Source organism: Periplaneta americana, chromosome 2, assembly GCF_040183065.1.
Source record: "Periplaneta americana isolate PAMFEO1 chromosome 2, P.americana_PAMFEO1_priV1, whole genome shotgun sequence".
In the NCBI taxonomy this organism is placed as follows: domain Eukaryota; kingdom Metazoa; phylum Arthropoda; class Insecta; order Blattodea; family Blattidae; genus Periplaneta; species Periplaneta americana.
In genome coordinates, this window is record NC_091118.1 from 108,896,259 (window position 1) to 108,913,616 (window position 17,358).

A 17,358-nucleotide genomic window follows, 5' to 3' on the forward strand; every position below is an offset into this window, starting at 1 on the left:
GACTATGAAAAAAAAAGTTCTACATACAGTAATTTGTGCTAGTGTGTGACATTGATGTGTGTTAGGAATAATAACTATCAGAAACTTGTGTCAGAAACTCTTGTGGAGAAATTTGTAAAGCCTCTACTTAACAATGTAGGGAAGTTCCACATATTAAAAGTTTTCCGGTTTTCTTGTTCTTTCAAGAGCAAAGAATATAATTGATTAATGAAGAGGAAGAAAGCTATTAGGGTCCCGAAACAAAGTAAAATTTTAATCACATACTACAAACAAAGCATAGGACCTGTATCCACAAGCTACTCACTGGTCGTTAGGAGCTGCTATCTAGCAAAAATTTGTTTCTATTCATGTTACATGTTTGACCATTGAATGAGCAGGCAGTATAAGCAGCCATCAGATGCATGGTTGCATTCGAGCAAGCAGTACAAAAAGATAAAAAATAAGAAAATTACAGTAATTGTAGGCCTACAGCAACAAGACAAAATTTTAAAAGCTATTACATGTCGAAAGTTGGACTATATTATTATAGTTGACATATTTAAATATACATATACTGCATATTATTTATTCAAAAGAACAAATGGCCTACAAAATGCAGGTGACACAACGTCCCTGAATTCCAGAAGATAGTGAACAATGCAAATTTGAACATGGGTTTATATTTTCAACTGGCAAGCTGCGAATGATTCTCTGGTGTGCCTCGAGAAAATTAAAGAGTAAAGTTTGCCATAGCAAAAATTGGAAAAGTTAAAGTAAAAAGAGTAGTAAAAAAATGTGAGTCCACAAGAGTCAACATTCAGTAAACAGTGTGAGTGTGTAAGCGACACAGAAGAAAATGATTGACGTGCAACCAAACTTGCCAGATCAGTAAATTTGAAATATCGTGACAATCTTTAAAAAAAATATCGTATTTTGGTACATAAATACCACCAGTCATTTAAGACATATTCAACATGATGCTATATGCCCCACAATGTATAATTAAAATAGTGATGTAAGAATATTGCTTGATAGTTCCATGGACAATGCAAAGAAAAATTTGAAAATGCTTGGATTGTAAGAAAAATTGAACTGTTTTATTGGTTGATGTCATCCTCAGTAGTTTAGCAGTTGAATACGAAGTTCGCGGATTCAAACCCTGCTGATGATGGATTTTAATGGGCGATAATATCCTTAGCATGGTTTCCTCTGACCTCCAGGTGGAAAGTAAACTTGCCAGGCATGTGTCGCAGATTTACTGCACGTAAAAGAACCCTGTTCCTGATAGTACAGTGGATTTTAATGGGCGATAATATTCTTAGCATGGCTTCCTCCATCAGGAAAGTAAACCTGTAAGACATATGTCGTAGATCTACGGCACATTAAGCAACCTTGTTCCTGATAGTGTCCCAGGCAAAATTTGTCAGCCATTTCTCGTCTATACTGCATTTCAACTTTGAATAAGCTCTGCAGTTAAAAACATTATTAAATAAACTGCTGCTATTACTACTTCACCTGCTGGAAGGCAGGTGAAAATGACAATGTTAATAATTAATGTAGAAAACTCGGATTATGAAATTTAATGGATTTCTGCCATGGAAAGGAACTAATAGAAAAAATAAATAAAATGAAGGGTCGTTCTCTTTCGTTATTAACACCTCAAGCTCAATAGAATGAATTATACGCATATTAAGAAGTTGGCCAAGACAGAGCGAGATAGTAAGTCTTTTCTCTTTCTACAAACGATCTGACCACTTAGGTCAGGTGCACACAGAATTAGATGTAGCGCAGTGTGATGCAACATTTTGTCTGCTGGTACTTGTCTTGCATTTATTTTTTATGATGAGGTGCACATGGAATCTGACGCGACAAGATGGTCACGAGCAGACATGGTGAGACAACATGGAATGACTACCGTAGTTTCCCCTAACTATGGTCCACATTTGTCACATTTTTCTTTGTATATTCAGTACTATTCATCCAGATTAAGTGAAATTTTGAATTCGGACTCTTGTAAGTAGTTGTTGTTTTCTAATGCCAGGCATTTGACAATAAAGTCATTTGACCTCTTGCACTCCAATATTTTTCAAAGATATTATCATAGCCAGCCACTGAAGCACAGATTTTGAGGTGTTCCGAATCCATTTCTTGGTTCGAGTTGCACAATGGACAGTTAGGGGACTGATATATTCCAATTCTATGCAGGTGTTTGGCCAAGCAATCATGGCCTTATGCCAATCTAAATGCAGCTACAGACGATTTTCGTGGTAAATCGGGAATTAACTGTGGATTTTGATGTGGAGAGTTCCATTTTTTCCCTTGAGATTGTGTTATCAAATTTTGTTTGTTGAAGTCTAAGTATGTAGATTTAATAAATCTTTTCAGAGTAATACGTAGATTTAGTAACAGGTCTGTAAGTAGCAGTGCTGCCCTTCTTTGCTAAAGCATCCGCATTCTCGTTTCTCAGGATTCCACAATGGGATGATATCCATTGGAATACAATTCTTTTATTGAGTGACATTAATTGAGAGAGCATTTTAGTTATTTCTGCTGTTTGAGATGAAGGTATGTGTTTAGAGACTATTCATAGAATAGCTGCTTTGGAGTCTGACAATATAACTGCACTTTTAAATTTATTGATGTGGCATAGAAGATTCCTGAGACTTTCACTTATTGCAATGATTTCTCTATCAAAACTTGTTGTTCCATACCCAAGAGATTATAAAGTGAGAAGAGACAGCACGTAACACCTGCACCGGCACCTTGTTCTCTGGAGATCAAGGATCCGTCAGTGTATAAATGAAGCCAGTTTTGTGGAGGGTACCTAATATTAATTGTCTCTAAAGACAATTGTTTTAGTATTTCAGTGTTTACTTCTGATTTTAGTATTTCTTCTGTTAAATTTAGATTATATTCTAAGATTATATTCTAGACTCTTGTAAGTTTATATTAAATAAATATTGACATATGTGTTTGAAATTATTTAATTATAAGTGTTAAAAAAATAATAAGCATTGGTACATAGTTGTATTCTGAGTTGCCCAACTATGGTCCACTCATATATTCATGCTTGAAAGCATGAATGGACTATAGCTGGACCTGTAATTATTCGTAAATCAGTACATTGAGTTTCTAATTTAAGGGTAGAAACATAATCTAGCACAGAAATATTAAAAATAAATGAAAAGTACATGGATTCTTTCTATTAATATACATTACATAAACACTCAATAAACAAGTGAAATCTGAAAGTCATTTTTCTGCAATAATGAACAACTACACTCACCGGCAAAAAAACCGGGCATCCTAAAGTTTCTCAATTTTTTACAGGGTGAGAATCAGAAAATCCTTTATGAAAAATGAAGAAAACATTGCTTCCCAGAAAAAAAAAAATTCATTATCATTTGCGCTATTATTTTCAACGCCAAACAATGGATATAATTAAAAGGTGTAAAAATTTGCAAATTATATCAATTTTCTTCCAAATGTTCAACTGATTTTGTGGCCATCCAGATGTTGGTAATAGCGGGTATTACCTCCCAGTGACTGTTACCATTCGCCAATTCAACCTTTCGATCAGATTCAGGATGTCAGTCTGGTCGATTCTATTCCATTCTTTACTTAGAACATTTCGGAGCTGCTGTAAGTTGCTGTGAGGAGTTTGGCGACTTCTAACTTGCTTCCCTTGCAGTCTCCACACATGTTCGATAGGGTTATATCAGGACTTCTTGCTGGCCATGCCATCCTATTCAATCCAACGTCGTGAAGGAACTCATCCACGATTCTTGTAGCATGAGGGCGTGCATTGTGATGTATTAACAGGAACGTTTCACCAATAAGTGGGGAATATGGTACCATATGTTAAATTAGACCTTCTTCGATGTATCTTGGAGCAGTCAAAGCACCTCCATTAATGAAAACAAGTTGTGTGTGAGCGTCATACGAAATGCCACCCCATACCATTACTGCTCCACCTTGGAAACTGACACGTGAACTGAAGGAACATGAAGAAAAACGTTCTCCTTCTCTTCTCCACACTCTTTCACGTCCATCTGTAAACTAAATCTCGATTCATCTGTGAAGAGCACTCGTCGCCACCCCCCCCCCAGGTTCCAATTAGCATGATTGTGAGCAAAACGTAATTGTTCAACATGATGTTCCTGGAGCAATTCCAAGTCTTTAGCTGGTCTTCTGGAATCATCCCACATTCATCCAGACGTCCTCTTACAGTTCTCTCACTCACGTTAACTTGTCTTATTTTCTGGAAGGCTCTTCTGGTCTCAATAGCTGTGGAATGGCGAGTTCTTAAAGTGTTTAGGACAATAAAATGGTCGTCACAAGCCGAAGTTACTCGTTTTCTCACTGAACCGGGTCTCCTGGAATAACCTCCTGTCTCTCTAAAGCGATGGTACACTCCTTGTACGGTCGATCGAGGAATCCCAAGAACTGCAGCCATATAACACTGACTATTCCCACCTTCTATCAATGCAACCACTTTTGCTAAATCGGTAGTACTTAGTGACATTTGTATACAATGAAGTACTCCAATACTGCCTCAAAAGAGCTTACCAGTCTGTAGACATCTTCAGCTTAGCTCGAAATGAGTCCGAGAAGTTTACACACAATATTACAAGAAGAACAAATCTTCTTTTCAGATCATTATTGGCTATTACGTATTCAGTATTAGTGTTACGTATCACAAAATAAATGAATAACTAAAGTAACCTCAGCACACCTAAAATTATTTAAAAAAATCCTACAATTTTCAAAAATTTTAAAGAAAATGTAATTGGCCCGGTTTTTTTGCAGGTGAGTGTATATCAAAGAACAAATGTACGGTATCAAAATAAACTAACACATTCTTAGCAAAATATTATACAAATAAATTCACTGATAATGTTTATTTATCATACTGAGAACTACATTCATTAGGCTTATTTCGATCCTTTGAATCTCCACTTCTCTTGTAATTCTGAAATTGAATCATAATCTGTATCCAATTAAATTTCATCGCTCTCATAGTCACTCACAGGAACGGTTGTTTTCCTTCTACCCTAAAGTTTTCGTTTTACCGGACCATCATTCGTGCTAGTACCATTGATGCTGGAACAGTCTGTTTCTTTGTTTACTTGACTATAATGTTAAATGGTGTTTTAGAATATACTGAGATACCGTATTTGCAGAAGTAAATAATCATGTTGATCACATTTTATTGAAACAAATATTTCAAAATGAAATACAACTATGGTCCACGAAAAATTGTGGTACATAGTTGAGGACTGGCTTGTGGCCTTGAGGTTAAACATTTTTCACACAGAGTCCTTAACCTCTGCCAGTGTAATTATTACGTGAAAGTAAACACTCTAGAGCTAGGTTTAATTGTACAAAGAATCATATATCTACAACGTACCATTTCTACAGAGGAGAGCTTAATATAACAAACAATCAAAAACTGAATGATTTCGTGTCTTCACACATTCAGTAGAACGATGCACACTGACCTTGTTAAGCATCCATATCATTGCCACGTGTAATGGTAGATAGAAGCATCTATGGGGAACATAATTCCATCACAGTGGCGCCTTAAATGGCAAACACTGAACTCTTGGGGGACTAAGTAGTACATAATGCGTTTTGGACTATAGTTGGGTGCCTGGACCATAGTTACGGGAAATTACAGTACTTGAACTTGGTCACGAGCAGTCTGATGCCTGCAGCATACTGCACATGCATGATTGTCCATATCCACGATTGCATGCTTCCACTATCTACAGATACTACTGTATTGTTTGTTGTGTAGTGCACATTATTCAGAATGGAGCTCGAAGAGGATAAATTAGTTATGTAGTATAGGAAAGATACGTTCTGTACAATCTCACTTTGAAACAATATCACGACAATACTGTGGTTTCTAAAAATATGCGAGAAATTTCAAATGAGATAAAAGCACCAAGTGAGTAATACCCTAATAACCAGTAATAATTTGTATTAGGTTCATGCATAAGTTCGTAGCGTTTTTTTTATTTTATTGGGTTATTTTACGACGCTTTATCAACATCTAGGTTATTTAGCGTCTGAATGAAATGAAGGTGATAATGCCGGTGAAATGAGTCCGGGGTCCAGCACCGAAAGTTACCCAGCATGTGCTCGTATTGGGTTGAGGGAAAACCCCGGAAAAAACGTAGCGTTTTTGTTTCGCGTGTTGGTACTCCAGTTGCTATGGATTTATTTATCGATTGTCATTTTTTACTTGAAGTTCAATTGTTGTGCTTCAGTTTATATATTGAAGTTTTCATTTTTGCAGATAGTGAGTGAAGCATGAATGCTAGAAAATGGAGTGTCAAGTGGAGAAAGAGGAACATTTCCGACATATTCTTCTTTTTGAGTTCAACAGAGGGGCGAAAGCAGCAGTGGCCAGAAACATTTGCACCATGTAAGGGAACAATGCTCTAGGAGAGATCACAGCAAGAAAATGGTTTTCTCGTTTTATGGAGGGTCATTTTAACATTAGTGACACTCCACTTTCAGGAAGACCTTAGAGGTTTGATGAAGACCATTTAAACACATTAATCCACAATGATCCACATTAGTGTACCTGAGAACTGGCAATTGTGATGAACTGTGACCATTCCACAATCATGCAACATTTGCATTCAATGGGCAAGGTTAAAAAAATCAGGTATATGCGTACCGCATGCTCTAAGCCAGATAATGTTATGCATCTGGTGGAACTGCGAGGGTGTGCTGTACTATGAATTGCTTCCCCGAGGTGTAACCATCCCTGCCGACATTTATTGCCACCAACTGTGACGTCTTGCACATGCAATTCAAGAAAAAACGACCAACAAGACTGCATGAAGTGATGCTACTCCATGATAGCACCCGTCTACACTCTACTAACCTGACACATACTTGCTTTGTCAGCTACAAGACCTACCTACCTTGAATTAAAATCCGATCTGGGGAAGAAATAAATTGACTGATGATTCCACATAAAATTTAATGCTTAAACTACACCTACAATGTTACCACCTAGGAAAGTGAAGAAGTAATAAGTTTAATTTTACACAGAAATAAATAATTATAAAATAATCACATACATTAGTATGAGAACTTCCTTTAATGAATAAAACAACGATTGCAGTAATTTAATTATATTTACATTTGTAAACATTACATGAAAAATTTAATTATATTTACATTTGTAAACATTACATGAAAAAATTGTGATCAGAGATATATGTGTTAAAACTTCTACAATGAAATAACCATATAATAAATACCAAGGACATTGAAAGAGCAATGGAGGTATGCTATACATGTTTTGTTCTGAGTAACAAGTCTAATTTGTTATTATCAGAATTTCTAGTGCTGTGCGTTTTAATGTCCCCATATTATTTTTCGTTTCTTGCAAAAGTCGTCTTTTGATGAAAACCACTCTTGTGCTAAATAAAAGTAGGCACCAACTTCCCTCCCTCACCTTGCACGCGTAAATTATGCGAGATAAAATTTGGATTGTATCACATGTTAAAGTATGCTTGAAAGAACGATTCAGTCAACACCAAAACCTTACATGCAACTTTATTATTATTATCATTATCATTATTATTGTTTATGAAAGATATCTATAGCTGATGGATTCAATTTGTTAATTGGTAATCATCATTCTTCACTCGATACTGATACAAAGATTCTATAAACGTTTATCACATTTCTTGAAAACTATTTTGATTTACGTAATAATAGAGCTTTCATATTTGGGGATTTTAATGTTCCTGGTATGAAATGATTATTTGGATGCTACTCAGCAGACATTCATTATTCAATAAGAGGGCTAGAATTCTGATGATTTTGTATCTTTTATCCCCATGGATGGATATGTTACTCGACTTAATATTACACATTTCTTACAAAATTTAGTGAACTAAAACCTATTTGTTAGTGCAACTGGCCAATTAAGATACATGCATAATGCTTTCTATATCAGCATAATTCAGTGTGTTTCCATTGTTCTAATCTCCTTGATAATTACAATGATGTTAGAGTAATAGTTTCACACAAATCATAAAATATTACGTAGCTTGTACTGATAGTGTATATCTCTGAGTAATAAAAAATATCACATTTTCAATACTTCAAAATATAAATGGCTACCAAGTTGGTAAGACTGCTTTGAGTATTAGGCTACATAATATATGCTATTTATACCCCTGTAATGTTTAGGCAATTAGGTAGCTGATGAGGAGTAAGACAGTTTACAATGGGAAGAAACTTACAATCACTTCTAACAAACTGTTAATGAGCTCATGTTGAAATCTCTCCTCAAACTGCGCAAATACACTAATGTTTGTGGAAACTGCAACACCAAGAAGGATACATGATACATGTGACTGAAATAAAATTGATACCACAGATTAAGTACATAACAATACACAAAAGATTAGAATTACAGAACTGTACCTGATCTGTGACCGTGAGATTTCAGTATGGTGTGAAGCCTCCAGGAGCTGCAATTAGAGCCTCTAAGCATCATGATGGAATCAAAGAGGACCTGGATATGTTCCTGGGAAATCTCCCTCCACGCAGTTTGTATGAGAGTCCCACAAAATGTCAAGAATGGGTGCTGGAGGGCCATGATGAACAAGTTGCCAACCAACCATACCCCAGACATGTTCGATGGGCGACATGTCTGGCAAACGTGCAGGCCAGGGAAGCAGTGATACCCGTTGTTCTTCAAAGAAGGCTTGCACAATCCTCGCCACATGTGGCCGGCCATTGTCCTGCTGAAATATGGCATGTGGAGTTGCCTGAAGGAGAGGCAGTACCTCGGGCTCTAAAACATCCCTAATGTAGCTGTTCAGATTGCCCTGAATATGTAGGAGGCGAGATCGCATATTGTATCCAATGGAGCCCCAAACCATCACACTAGGCGTTTGTCTGATGACACTCAACAATGAAGGCTCTCAGATTGCATTTACCACAGAAGCGCCTAACATGTAAGTGACCATCACTGTAGAATAAGTTGAAGCGGGACTCATCCGAAAACACTACATTTTGCCACTCAGCATGCCAGTGACGGCATTCACGTGCCCATTGCAGTATGAAACATTGGTGGTTTTTGGACAATGGAAGCCAACGCAATGACATGCGAGTTACTAGTCCAGTCCTCAAAAGACAGCGACGAAATGTTGATGTAGACAGATCCACACCTGTTGCAGTACTCCAATGTCGACTCAACACTGTGGATGAAACTGTACGGTCCGTTACAGCCATGCAGGCAAGATGGCAGTCAGCCAGTGCTGTGGTCACATTACATGGTCCAGTACCCGCTCATCTCTGCGTACGACCCTCTTCTATCCACTGGTTCCACCCACACATCACTGTTGTAGCAACATGCCCTGGTACGAGGCGAAATGTCACAGTATGACAAACCTGCTTCCTGGAGACCAACCATTGTGCCCTGTTCGAACTCACTCACGTACTGATACTGCGCCCTTCCACGTCGATGAGGCATACCTGCACTAGCTTTCACGTTTCCACTTCGTTTTGAAGCTCTGCACTGACTGAGCAAAGCATAACACTGACCTTGCTGGTGAAACACAAGAGATGTCACTGTTGGGCCTATATGTATGCCATCTCTCTGGAAACGTAATCAATTATTGATGGTATACTGTTCTACACATCTCTCGAGTTTGGAGTCTTTCAGGCCATTCACTTTTCACAAACAGTAGTGTAGTTAAATCTCCATAGCACACAGATATATATAAAATTAGCTTTCTACTATAAGATTGTGAGATTAGATTAAAGCTGGAATAAAAGATCATCGAAAAAATGAGTAGCCTGAAGCCTTAATTAAGTAGTAGAAAACTCACTCAGGTGGCACAACACTTAGGGTGCATGACCTCACTTTGAATGCCACATGATATGGTTAAGAATTCACAGAATTCTACTACTATTTTAAAGTATGCACCACTGTTCCTTAAACCTACAGTAATCGTGCCATAATTTGTGACACCAGTACTCGTGCAGATTACATTGTAATCCATCTCTTTTTTTATATAATCAATTTTGCACGTATGAACATATAATTTTACAACATATATAATATAATAGTAATATTACTTTACTGATTCTGCAATTGTTTGTGATATAACAGTGTAACTCTATTTGAAATTTAATATTTAAATCAGTGATGTCAATATAATTTCTGAGTGGTATTATGATGCAAAGAACGTAATTAAAAACTCTATTATAGATTTAATTGTTATTATAAACTACACTCTAGAGTTATTTCCTGCTCCTAAAATTGAAATCACTATTAGGTTCAAGTACATGTCTGTTTCATATGAGAAGAACTCACTGCTCTATATCTTCAAATATGTCCACCTAAACTACCTGCAGAAAATAATCACTGAAACAATAGAAAATGCATGTAAAAATGTCTTATGAACGGCTTATAGGAATAAATCAAATTACAAATAAGGAAATCGAAAATATGCTCTTGTATTCACTACTGTTAAAAACACTGGCGTTAGCACTTGCTGGATTACAGTAATTGTAATCCACTCTAAAAACATATATTACTATCCAGAAAAGAGTCACAATAATTACATCCAAACATTTCAGACATCAGGGGTAAACTGTAACAGGAAGGTACTGAAAATGTCATGCTATCAGCACTGAAACCCATGTGGAGTTGTTGGTCTCCCATTGGGCGCCTCCTCAGGTAGTGGTAGAGGAATGCTTCCTTGATATAGGTGGTACCGAGGAAATAAAATACTTGGGGTGAACTAAAACCAACTCCTTGCCGGGATTAAGGCAAGGACCTCAACGATGACAATGGCAGAGAAGGATACCTTCAGAACGGCAGAGTCAACGGAAGAGGCAACCCTTTCTCTACTGGGATAAATAAGTAGAGAAACCGCTGCCTTGCAGAGAAGTTGAGTCTTCAAAGGCTAAGGGAGTAAACCCTAACAGAAAACTTAAGGGTAGAGGGGACTCTTAAAGGTGTGGTGAAACCAACCCCTCTAGGGGAGAAAACCCCAAAACTAAATCTAGGAGGATGTGAGCTAATCACCCCCAACTCTGAAACAAAGCTGATTCAGATACCTAAAAATGATACCAGGACAAATGAATTACGACGACCTAGGCACCGAAATAAGGACATACTGTTTTTAGCTACATGTAATGTTCGTTCTTTGTATAAACCAGGAGCAATAATACAACTGATGGATGTACTCAGCAGTTATAAGATTAGGACTGCTGCAATACAAGAAATCAGATGGAGGAAAGCAGGTATAAAGGAAATGGGAGAATATATAATATGTAACAGTGGAAGTGATAGGAGAAATATGTTTGGAGTTGGTTTCCTGATACATAGAAGTTTAAAATCTTCTATTATGCAATTCGATACAGTTAATGAAAGATTGTGTACATTGCGTATGAAAGGAAAATTCTGTAATACATCAATAATACTGTATGTATTCACGTGCCTACAGAAGAAAAAGATGAACAGACAAAAACCAGTATTATGACGAGCTAACAAGAGCTCTTCAGAAACTAAATAAATATGACAGGAAGATTGTTATGGGTGATTTTAACGCACAATTAGGGAATAATAGTCAATATAGCCCGAATGTGGGGAAAAAACAGCTTACACAATGAGGATAACGATAATGGAAATAGATTAGCGGATTTTGCAATTACTAACAGTTTGGCAGTTAGTAGCACACTATTCCCACACAAGAACATCCATAAAATAACTTGGCAATCATCAGACGGAGTAACACAAAACCAAACAGACCATAGACAAGGCACGTGAGAGATATAACAGATGTTAAAACATGTAGAGGAGCAGATCTTGACAGTGACCATTTTCTAGTAAGGATAAAATTTAAGTCAAGGATAGTAAGTACAAGAACGAATAACGACAAAAATCAAATACGACAGGAATATGATGTAGCAAAACTTAATAATCAAGGAGTGGCCCTCAATTTTCGGGGAGAAATAAACAAGTTTCTAGAGGAAAGACCACCTAGAGATAATGACAGAGGAAGAATGAAATCAGTTAAAAGAAGGAATACAAATGGTAGCAGGAAATGTGACTGGAACTCAAGGAATACATAAGAAAAAAGAATGGTTTAATGAGGAGTGTCGAGATATTTTACAGGAAAGGAATAAGGCAAGAGAAGAGATGTTAAACAGAAAGACAAGAGCAGCGACAGAAGAATATAAGTGCATAAGGAGAGAAGCAAATACAATATTGAGAAAAGAAAAGAAAAAATATGAGGAAGAAAAATTATAATGCAGACATATAGAATAAGAAGTGAGAGTAGGAAGTTCTATCAAGGTGTAAGGAGTTTTAAAGAAGGTTATAAACCAAGAATAACTATGTGTAAGGGGAAAAATGGCGAAATAATAGGAGATGAAAGCTTGGTGATGAACAGATGGGTAGAATATTTTAAAGAGCTTTTAAATAAACCAACTTTAGAAATAGATGATGAAAAAATGGAATTTTATGGACCGGAAATTAGTATACAGAGACCCACAAGATATATGGTATATGATATTATCAAAAGACTCAAGAGGAATATATCACTGGGTACGGATGGAATAGCTGGCAAATTATTGATACATGGTGGAAGAAAGCTCTGGGATAGGATATATAGATTAATCTTAATGATTTGGGATAAATAAGAGTTACCGGAGAGGGGCAAACAGCGATCATATGTCCAATACACAAAAAAGGTGATAAGGTGATAAATTAATATGTGAAAATTACAGAGGAATATCCCTATTAAATGTTACATACAAAGTATTTATGAGCATAACTGTCAAGTATTTGGAAATATATTCAGAAGAAATTTGGGAGACTATAAGTATAGCTTTAGAAAAGCACGATCCACCACAGACCATCTCTTCCAACTGAGGCAGATATTGGAGAACACTTATGAATATAATGTAGTACTGTATCAGCTTTTTATAGACTTCAAGCAGGCATATGCCAGTATAAACCGAAATAAATTATTTAACGTCATGGACGAATTTGGCATTCCTTCGAAATTGATAAATTTAATCAAAATAACACTACAGAAAACTAATAACCAGATACAATTTAATGGAAGAATGTCGGAGAGATTTGGAACCAAGAGTGAATTGAGACAGGGGGATGCCCTGTCAACTTTATTATTTAACTTGTCCTTGGAAAAGTAGTAAGAAGTACACAGATTAATCCAGGGGGAAGCATCATGAATAGATCTTTAAAATATCTGGCATATGCAGATGATCTAGTAATGATAGCTCGGTCCTTATCAGTACTGGAAGAGGCCAATGAACAAATGGAGAATGTAACAAAGGAATTAGGTTTAGAGGTAAATGTGATTAAAACGATGTATATGAACACCTCCAAAACAAGGGCTGGCACCTTGAATAATGAAATATTAATAAATGCTGTAAATTATAAGGAAGTGAAAGTGTATAAGTATTTAGGGTCATTGGTCACCTATGATAATGACTGTAGCAAAGATATAAAAGAGAGAATTGCAGCAGGTAATAGACGTTTCTTTGCTTTGGCAAAAGTAATAAAAACACGGTACTTGTCGAAACAAACCAAATTACAGATCTACAACACAGTAATAAAAATAAAACCTATAGTTATATATGGATGTGAAGCCTGGGTTATGACGGAAGAAATAAAACTCCAGTTGGAAAGATGGGAAAGGAAGATATTGAGGAAAATTTATGGACCAATAAAAGATAAAGATGGATGGAGAATAGCGACAAATAATGAGATAAATCAATTATTGTATAAGAGACCCAATATAGTAACACAGATAAGAGTTAAAAGAATAGAATGGGCTGGACATATGATCAGAATGGATGGTGGCAACGATTAAAAAGATTTTTGATGGAAATCCAGGCGGGAGAAGATACAGAGGAAGGCCAAGGTTAAGGTGATTGGACTGTCTGGAGGAGGACCTGCGAAGGATGGGAGTTAGAAGATGAAGGAAGAAGGCAGAAAATAGAGAGGAATGGGCTGTCATTATTAAGGAGGCACTAGGTAAACTTTAAGAGCTGCATGCCAGAAGAAGAACAAGAAGATCAGCACTGAAAGCGCAGATGTGATGATGTAATAAATAGCAGTGGATTACAAATGTATGTCATACAAGTATTGGAGGGTTAATGCAATATTCCAAGTTAAGTTTCCACGTCCTTAAAATTAGGATCAGCAGCTAAATTTCCACATTTGTCTATCTGCTGTGGAGATATAACTATGCACGTAGTTTGAAGGGAGGTTTCAACATGCTCAATGACAGTTCCCTTGGAAGTAATTTATTCAATATGCACTATATTTTATCAATTAAAAAAATACAGTGGTTGAAATATAATAATAATAATAATAATAATAATAATAATAATAATAATAATAATAATAATAATTTATAATACCTGTATGTTGCAAGAGGACATTGTATAATATATAAGTAATACATGCATGCATAACATAACAATCTGACATAAAATGTCGTCAGTACTGTAAAACAAAGTGCGAATAAAAACACAGGTCTACAGTAAATATCACTCACTATAAATAAGAAGTACAACTTCCACACATGATGCACTAAATATCAGATACACAAGAAATAATATGAAAATTAGGTAATTTCATTTAAATAATTAATTTATATATATTACTTAAAAATTAAATTACCAACAAGTAAGCAGAAAATATATTACAAAATCAAAAATTTAAATAAATAAAGAAAAAATTATCTTAAAACAATAAAAATACAGTCAACGAAAGCAACAATACAAATGAAGCGCTCAGCACACAAAATTGTATTTCCACTTCACGTCTTTGTAACAGTGCATGAAATGTGATACACAAAATAAACTTGTACTGAAATATCATGGAAAAACTGAAATGATGATTACGCCGATTTACATTTTGAGGAGCTCTTTAAAGTAATAAACTCAATATGTAAATTTTGTGGGTTGTGCCATTTGTGTGCTAAGTGCCTCAAATCAAATATGAGGAACATAATACAGTCATAACTGTAAGGATGGAATCTGATGTCTCTCACGCAGGTTCGGAGAGTCCAATGTGTTCTCATATTCATGAAATTACAGACATAACACTCCTGTAAGTAGAAACTATCAAATATACTAAATTTACAAAACATAACAAAGTAAACAACGGGAATATATGTATATTATATTGTTACAGAGAAGAAAACATGTCTGATCAGGTGGTCATGTGTGTTTATTTTTTCTAACAACTTTTTCAGAGTGCACGAATTAATTAAAAAAAAAAAAAAACATATATTGCATTATTACTCAAAGACACCTCCATTCCATATGCTCAAAGATTAGTCTACACCTAGGAGTTCGTGCTTATTTAATTCAATCTTTCCTACTGATGTTTCAACTTAGTTCTTTATTTAACAAATCATTTTGATACTTAATTTCCTTTTTCTTCTTCCCCTGAAGTTTCCTTTCTTTTCATTTCCACTTCCCCCCCCCCCCCCCCAATTATATAATTTTTTCAGTTCTTTTTACCTGAAGTCAACAATTAATCTAAAAACTATACTGCCTTTGCTTATTTCACTTGTCCTAACTTCTATATCCTTAAAAAAAAAAAAAAAAAAAAAAAAAAAAAAAAAAAAAAAAAAAAAAAAACTATATCCTTATATAAATTAAGCATTTCTACCTGTTGGTTGTTATTTCCTGTTTCTTTGAGTCTAGATTTAATACAGATGTGATGAAAAAACTCTTTTTTTTTTTTATTTTTGCTGTCCTTTAGGTTTGTGTGTGTGTGTGTGTGTGTGTGTGTGTGTGTGTGAAAATAAAAAAAATGCCACTTAAAATGCCACATCATGTCCTTGCAAGATTAAAATTAATGTTAATGTGGTAGTGATATACAAAATGAAGAACTGACAGTTTACAGCATACATACATTGTCTAGAAGCTCTGTCATGCTGTAACTTTGAACTCCTAACTTCATATTGTAGTGAGTTGTGAAACATGGCTAGCCATGGTTGTATCAACCCCCCCCAGACGAGGACGACAGTGGTCCTGTCGACAATCTCAATCTAACTGGGCGTCAACTATCTAACAGAGCCAAAATAGTTCTAATAACAAATGTGTTGGGGGAGTTGATTAGGATTTATCTTGTTTCTCAGTGCTACCACCTCTAAACAAAAAACTAAAGAAACAGTCACAGACACAGAGTTCGTGTGCACTCAAAGTTGGGTTTCTGGCACCTTGTCAACCCACTTGAGTTGTGTGGATATAAAGGGAAAAATTGGGACTGTGTCGGGTGTAGTTCCTGGGTAGCTCAATTAGTAGAGCATTTGTGCGCTAAGTGAAGGGTCCAGGGATCGATACCCGGCCCCAAGACAATTTTTCCCTTGAAATTATTCACGCTGCATACTATTTCTCTTACATTTCTCTAATGTACTAGTTTCTTGTTTTTCATAAAATGGAAGAGGATAAATAACTCAAAAACAGTTCGCAACTCAACATAATATGACATTAAAATACTCTTACATAAATTTCAATACCAATAAATGCAAATGCTACGGGAATTAAGATAATTCGTCGAAACTCATGTGATCAAAAACACTGTTGCCATACATATGACGTTTTTGCCTTTATTCCTGCCATTCACTCTTGCACTGTTTTGTACAATGTATTACTATGTTATAAAACCACTTTAATTAATCAAGACAATAGTAAAATGTTTTTACAGACTAAAATTAGTTGCATGGACAAAACTGTCCTGCATCATTGTAGATATAAAATATGCACAAATTGTTGAGGATGAACTTCATGGTTATGGTCATGCTTAGGTTTGAGTGAGATTTAACTCCAAATTTAAGATGGAAGTTGATTACTGCAAACAATAACAAGCCTTTTTCACTTCAACAATAGCAAGTAATCTGTTTCAGTAACAGATACTGGATAAGAAACAACAGATTCTTTCTTACAGTTATACTTTCAAAAAGAGATTCTTTCAAGAAGATAACATTGACTACAATTGAATAATAATAATAATAATAATAATAATAATAATAATAATAATAATAATAATAATAATAATAAAGCAATAATAAAATATAAAACTATATAAGTGATACTAATACTGCAGTGAGGCATTGCACACTATTATCACAATGTCAGGAATGTCCATCACAGCCAGGCTTATGTTCTGCTAACTATAGCGCAGTATTATGATACAGTGGGTTCTGAAAGTGCTCCAGTACTAGACCCTGGATCCACTGACTCGGATTCCAGATCTGGGTTCGAGTCTAATGTAGAATATGCAGCTTCTCCATCTGAAACAAGTAACTTGCTTTGTATGTTACAGTGCATGTGAAT

General features: G+C 35.6%; 1 protein-coding gene across 2 annotated transcripts in view; it reads right to left on the reverse strand.

The window, feature by feature from the left end:
- Window positions 1-15,502: 15,502 nt before the first annotated feature.
- Window positions 15,503-17,358, reverse strand: part of LOC138694488 (major facilitator superfamily domain-containing protein 12-like) — a 51,112-nt gene continuing 49,256 nt past the window's right edge. For both annotated transcript variants that reach the window (XM_069818254.1, XM_069818255.1), the window contains one exon: window positions 15,503-17,315. In XM_069818254.1, coding sequence (XP_069674355.1) covers window positions 17,209-17,315 — 107 coding nt within the window. In that variant the 3' untranslated portion in view covers window positions 15,503-17,208. The remainder of the gene's footprint in view (window positions 17,316-17,358) is intronic.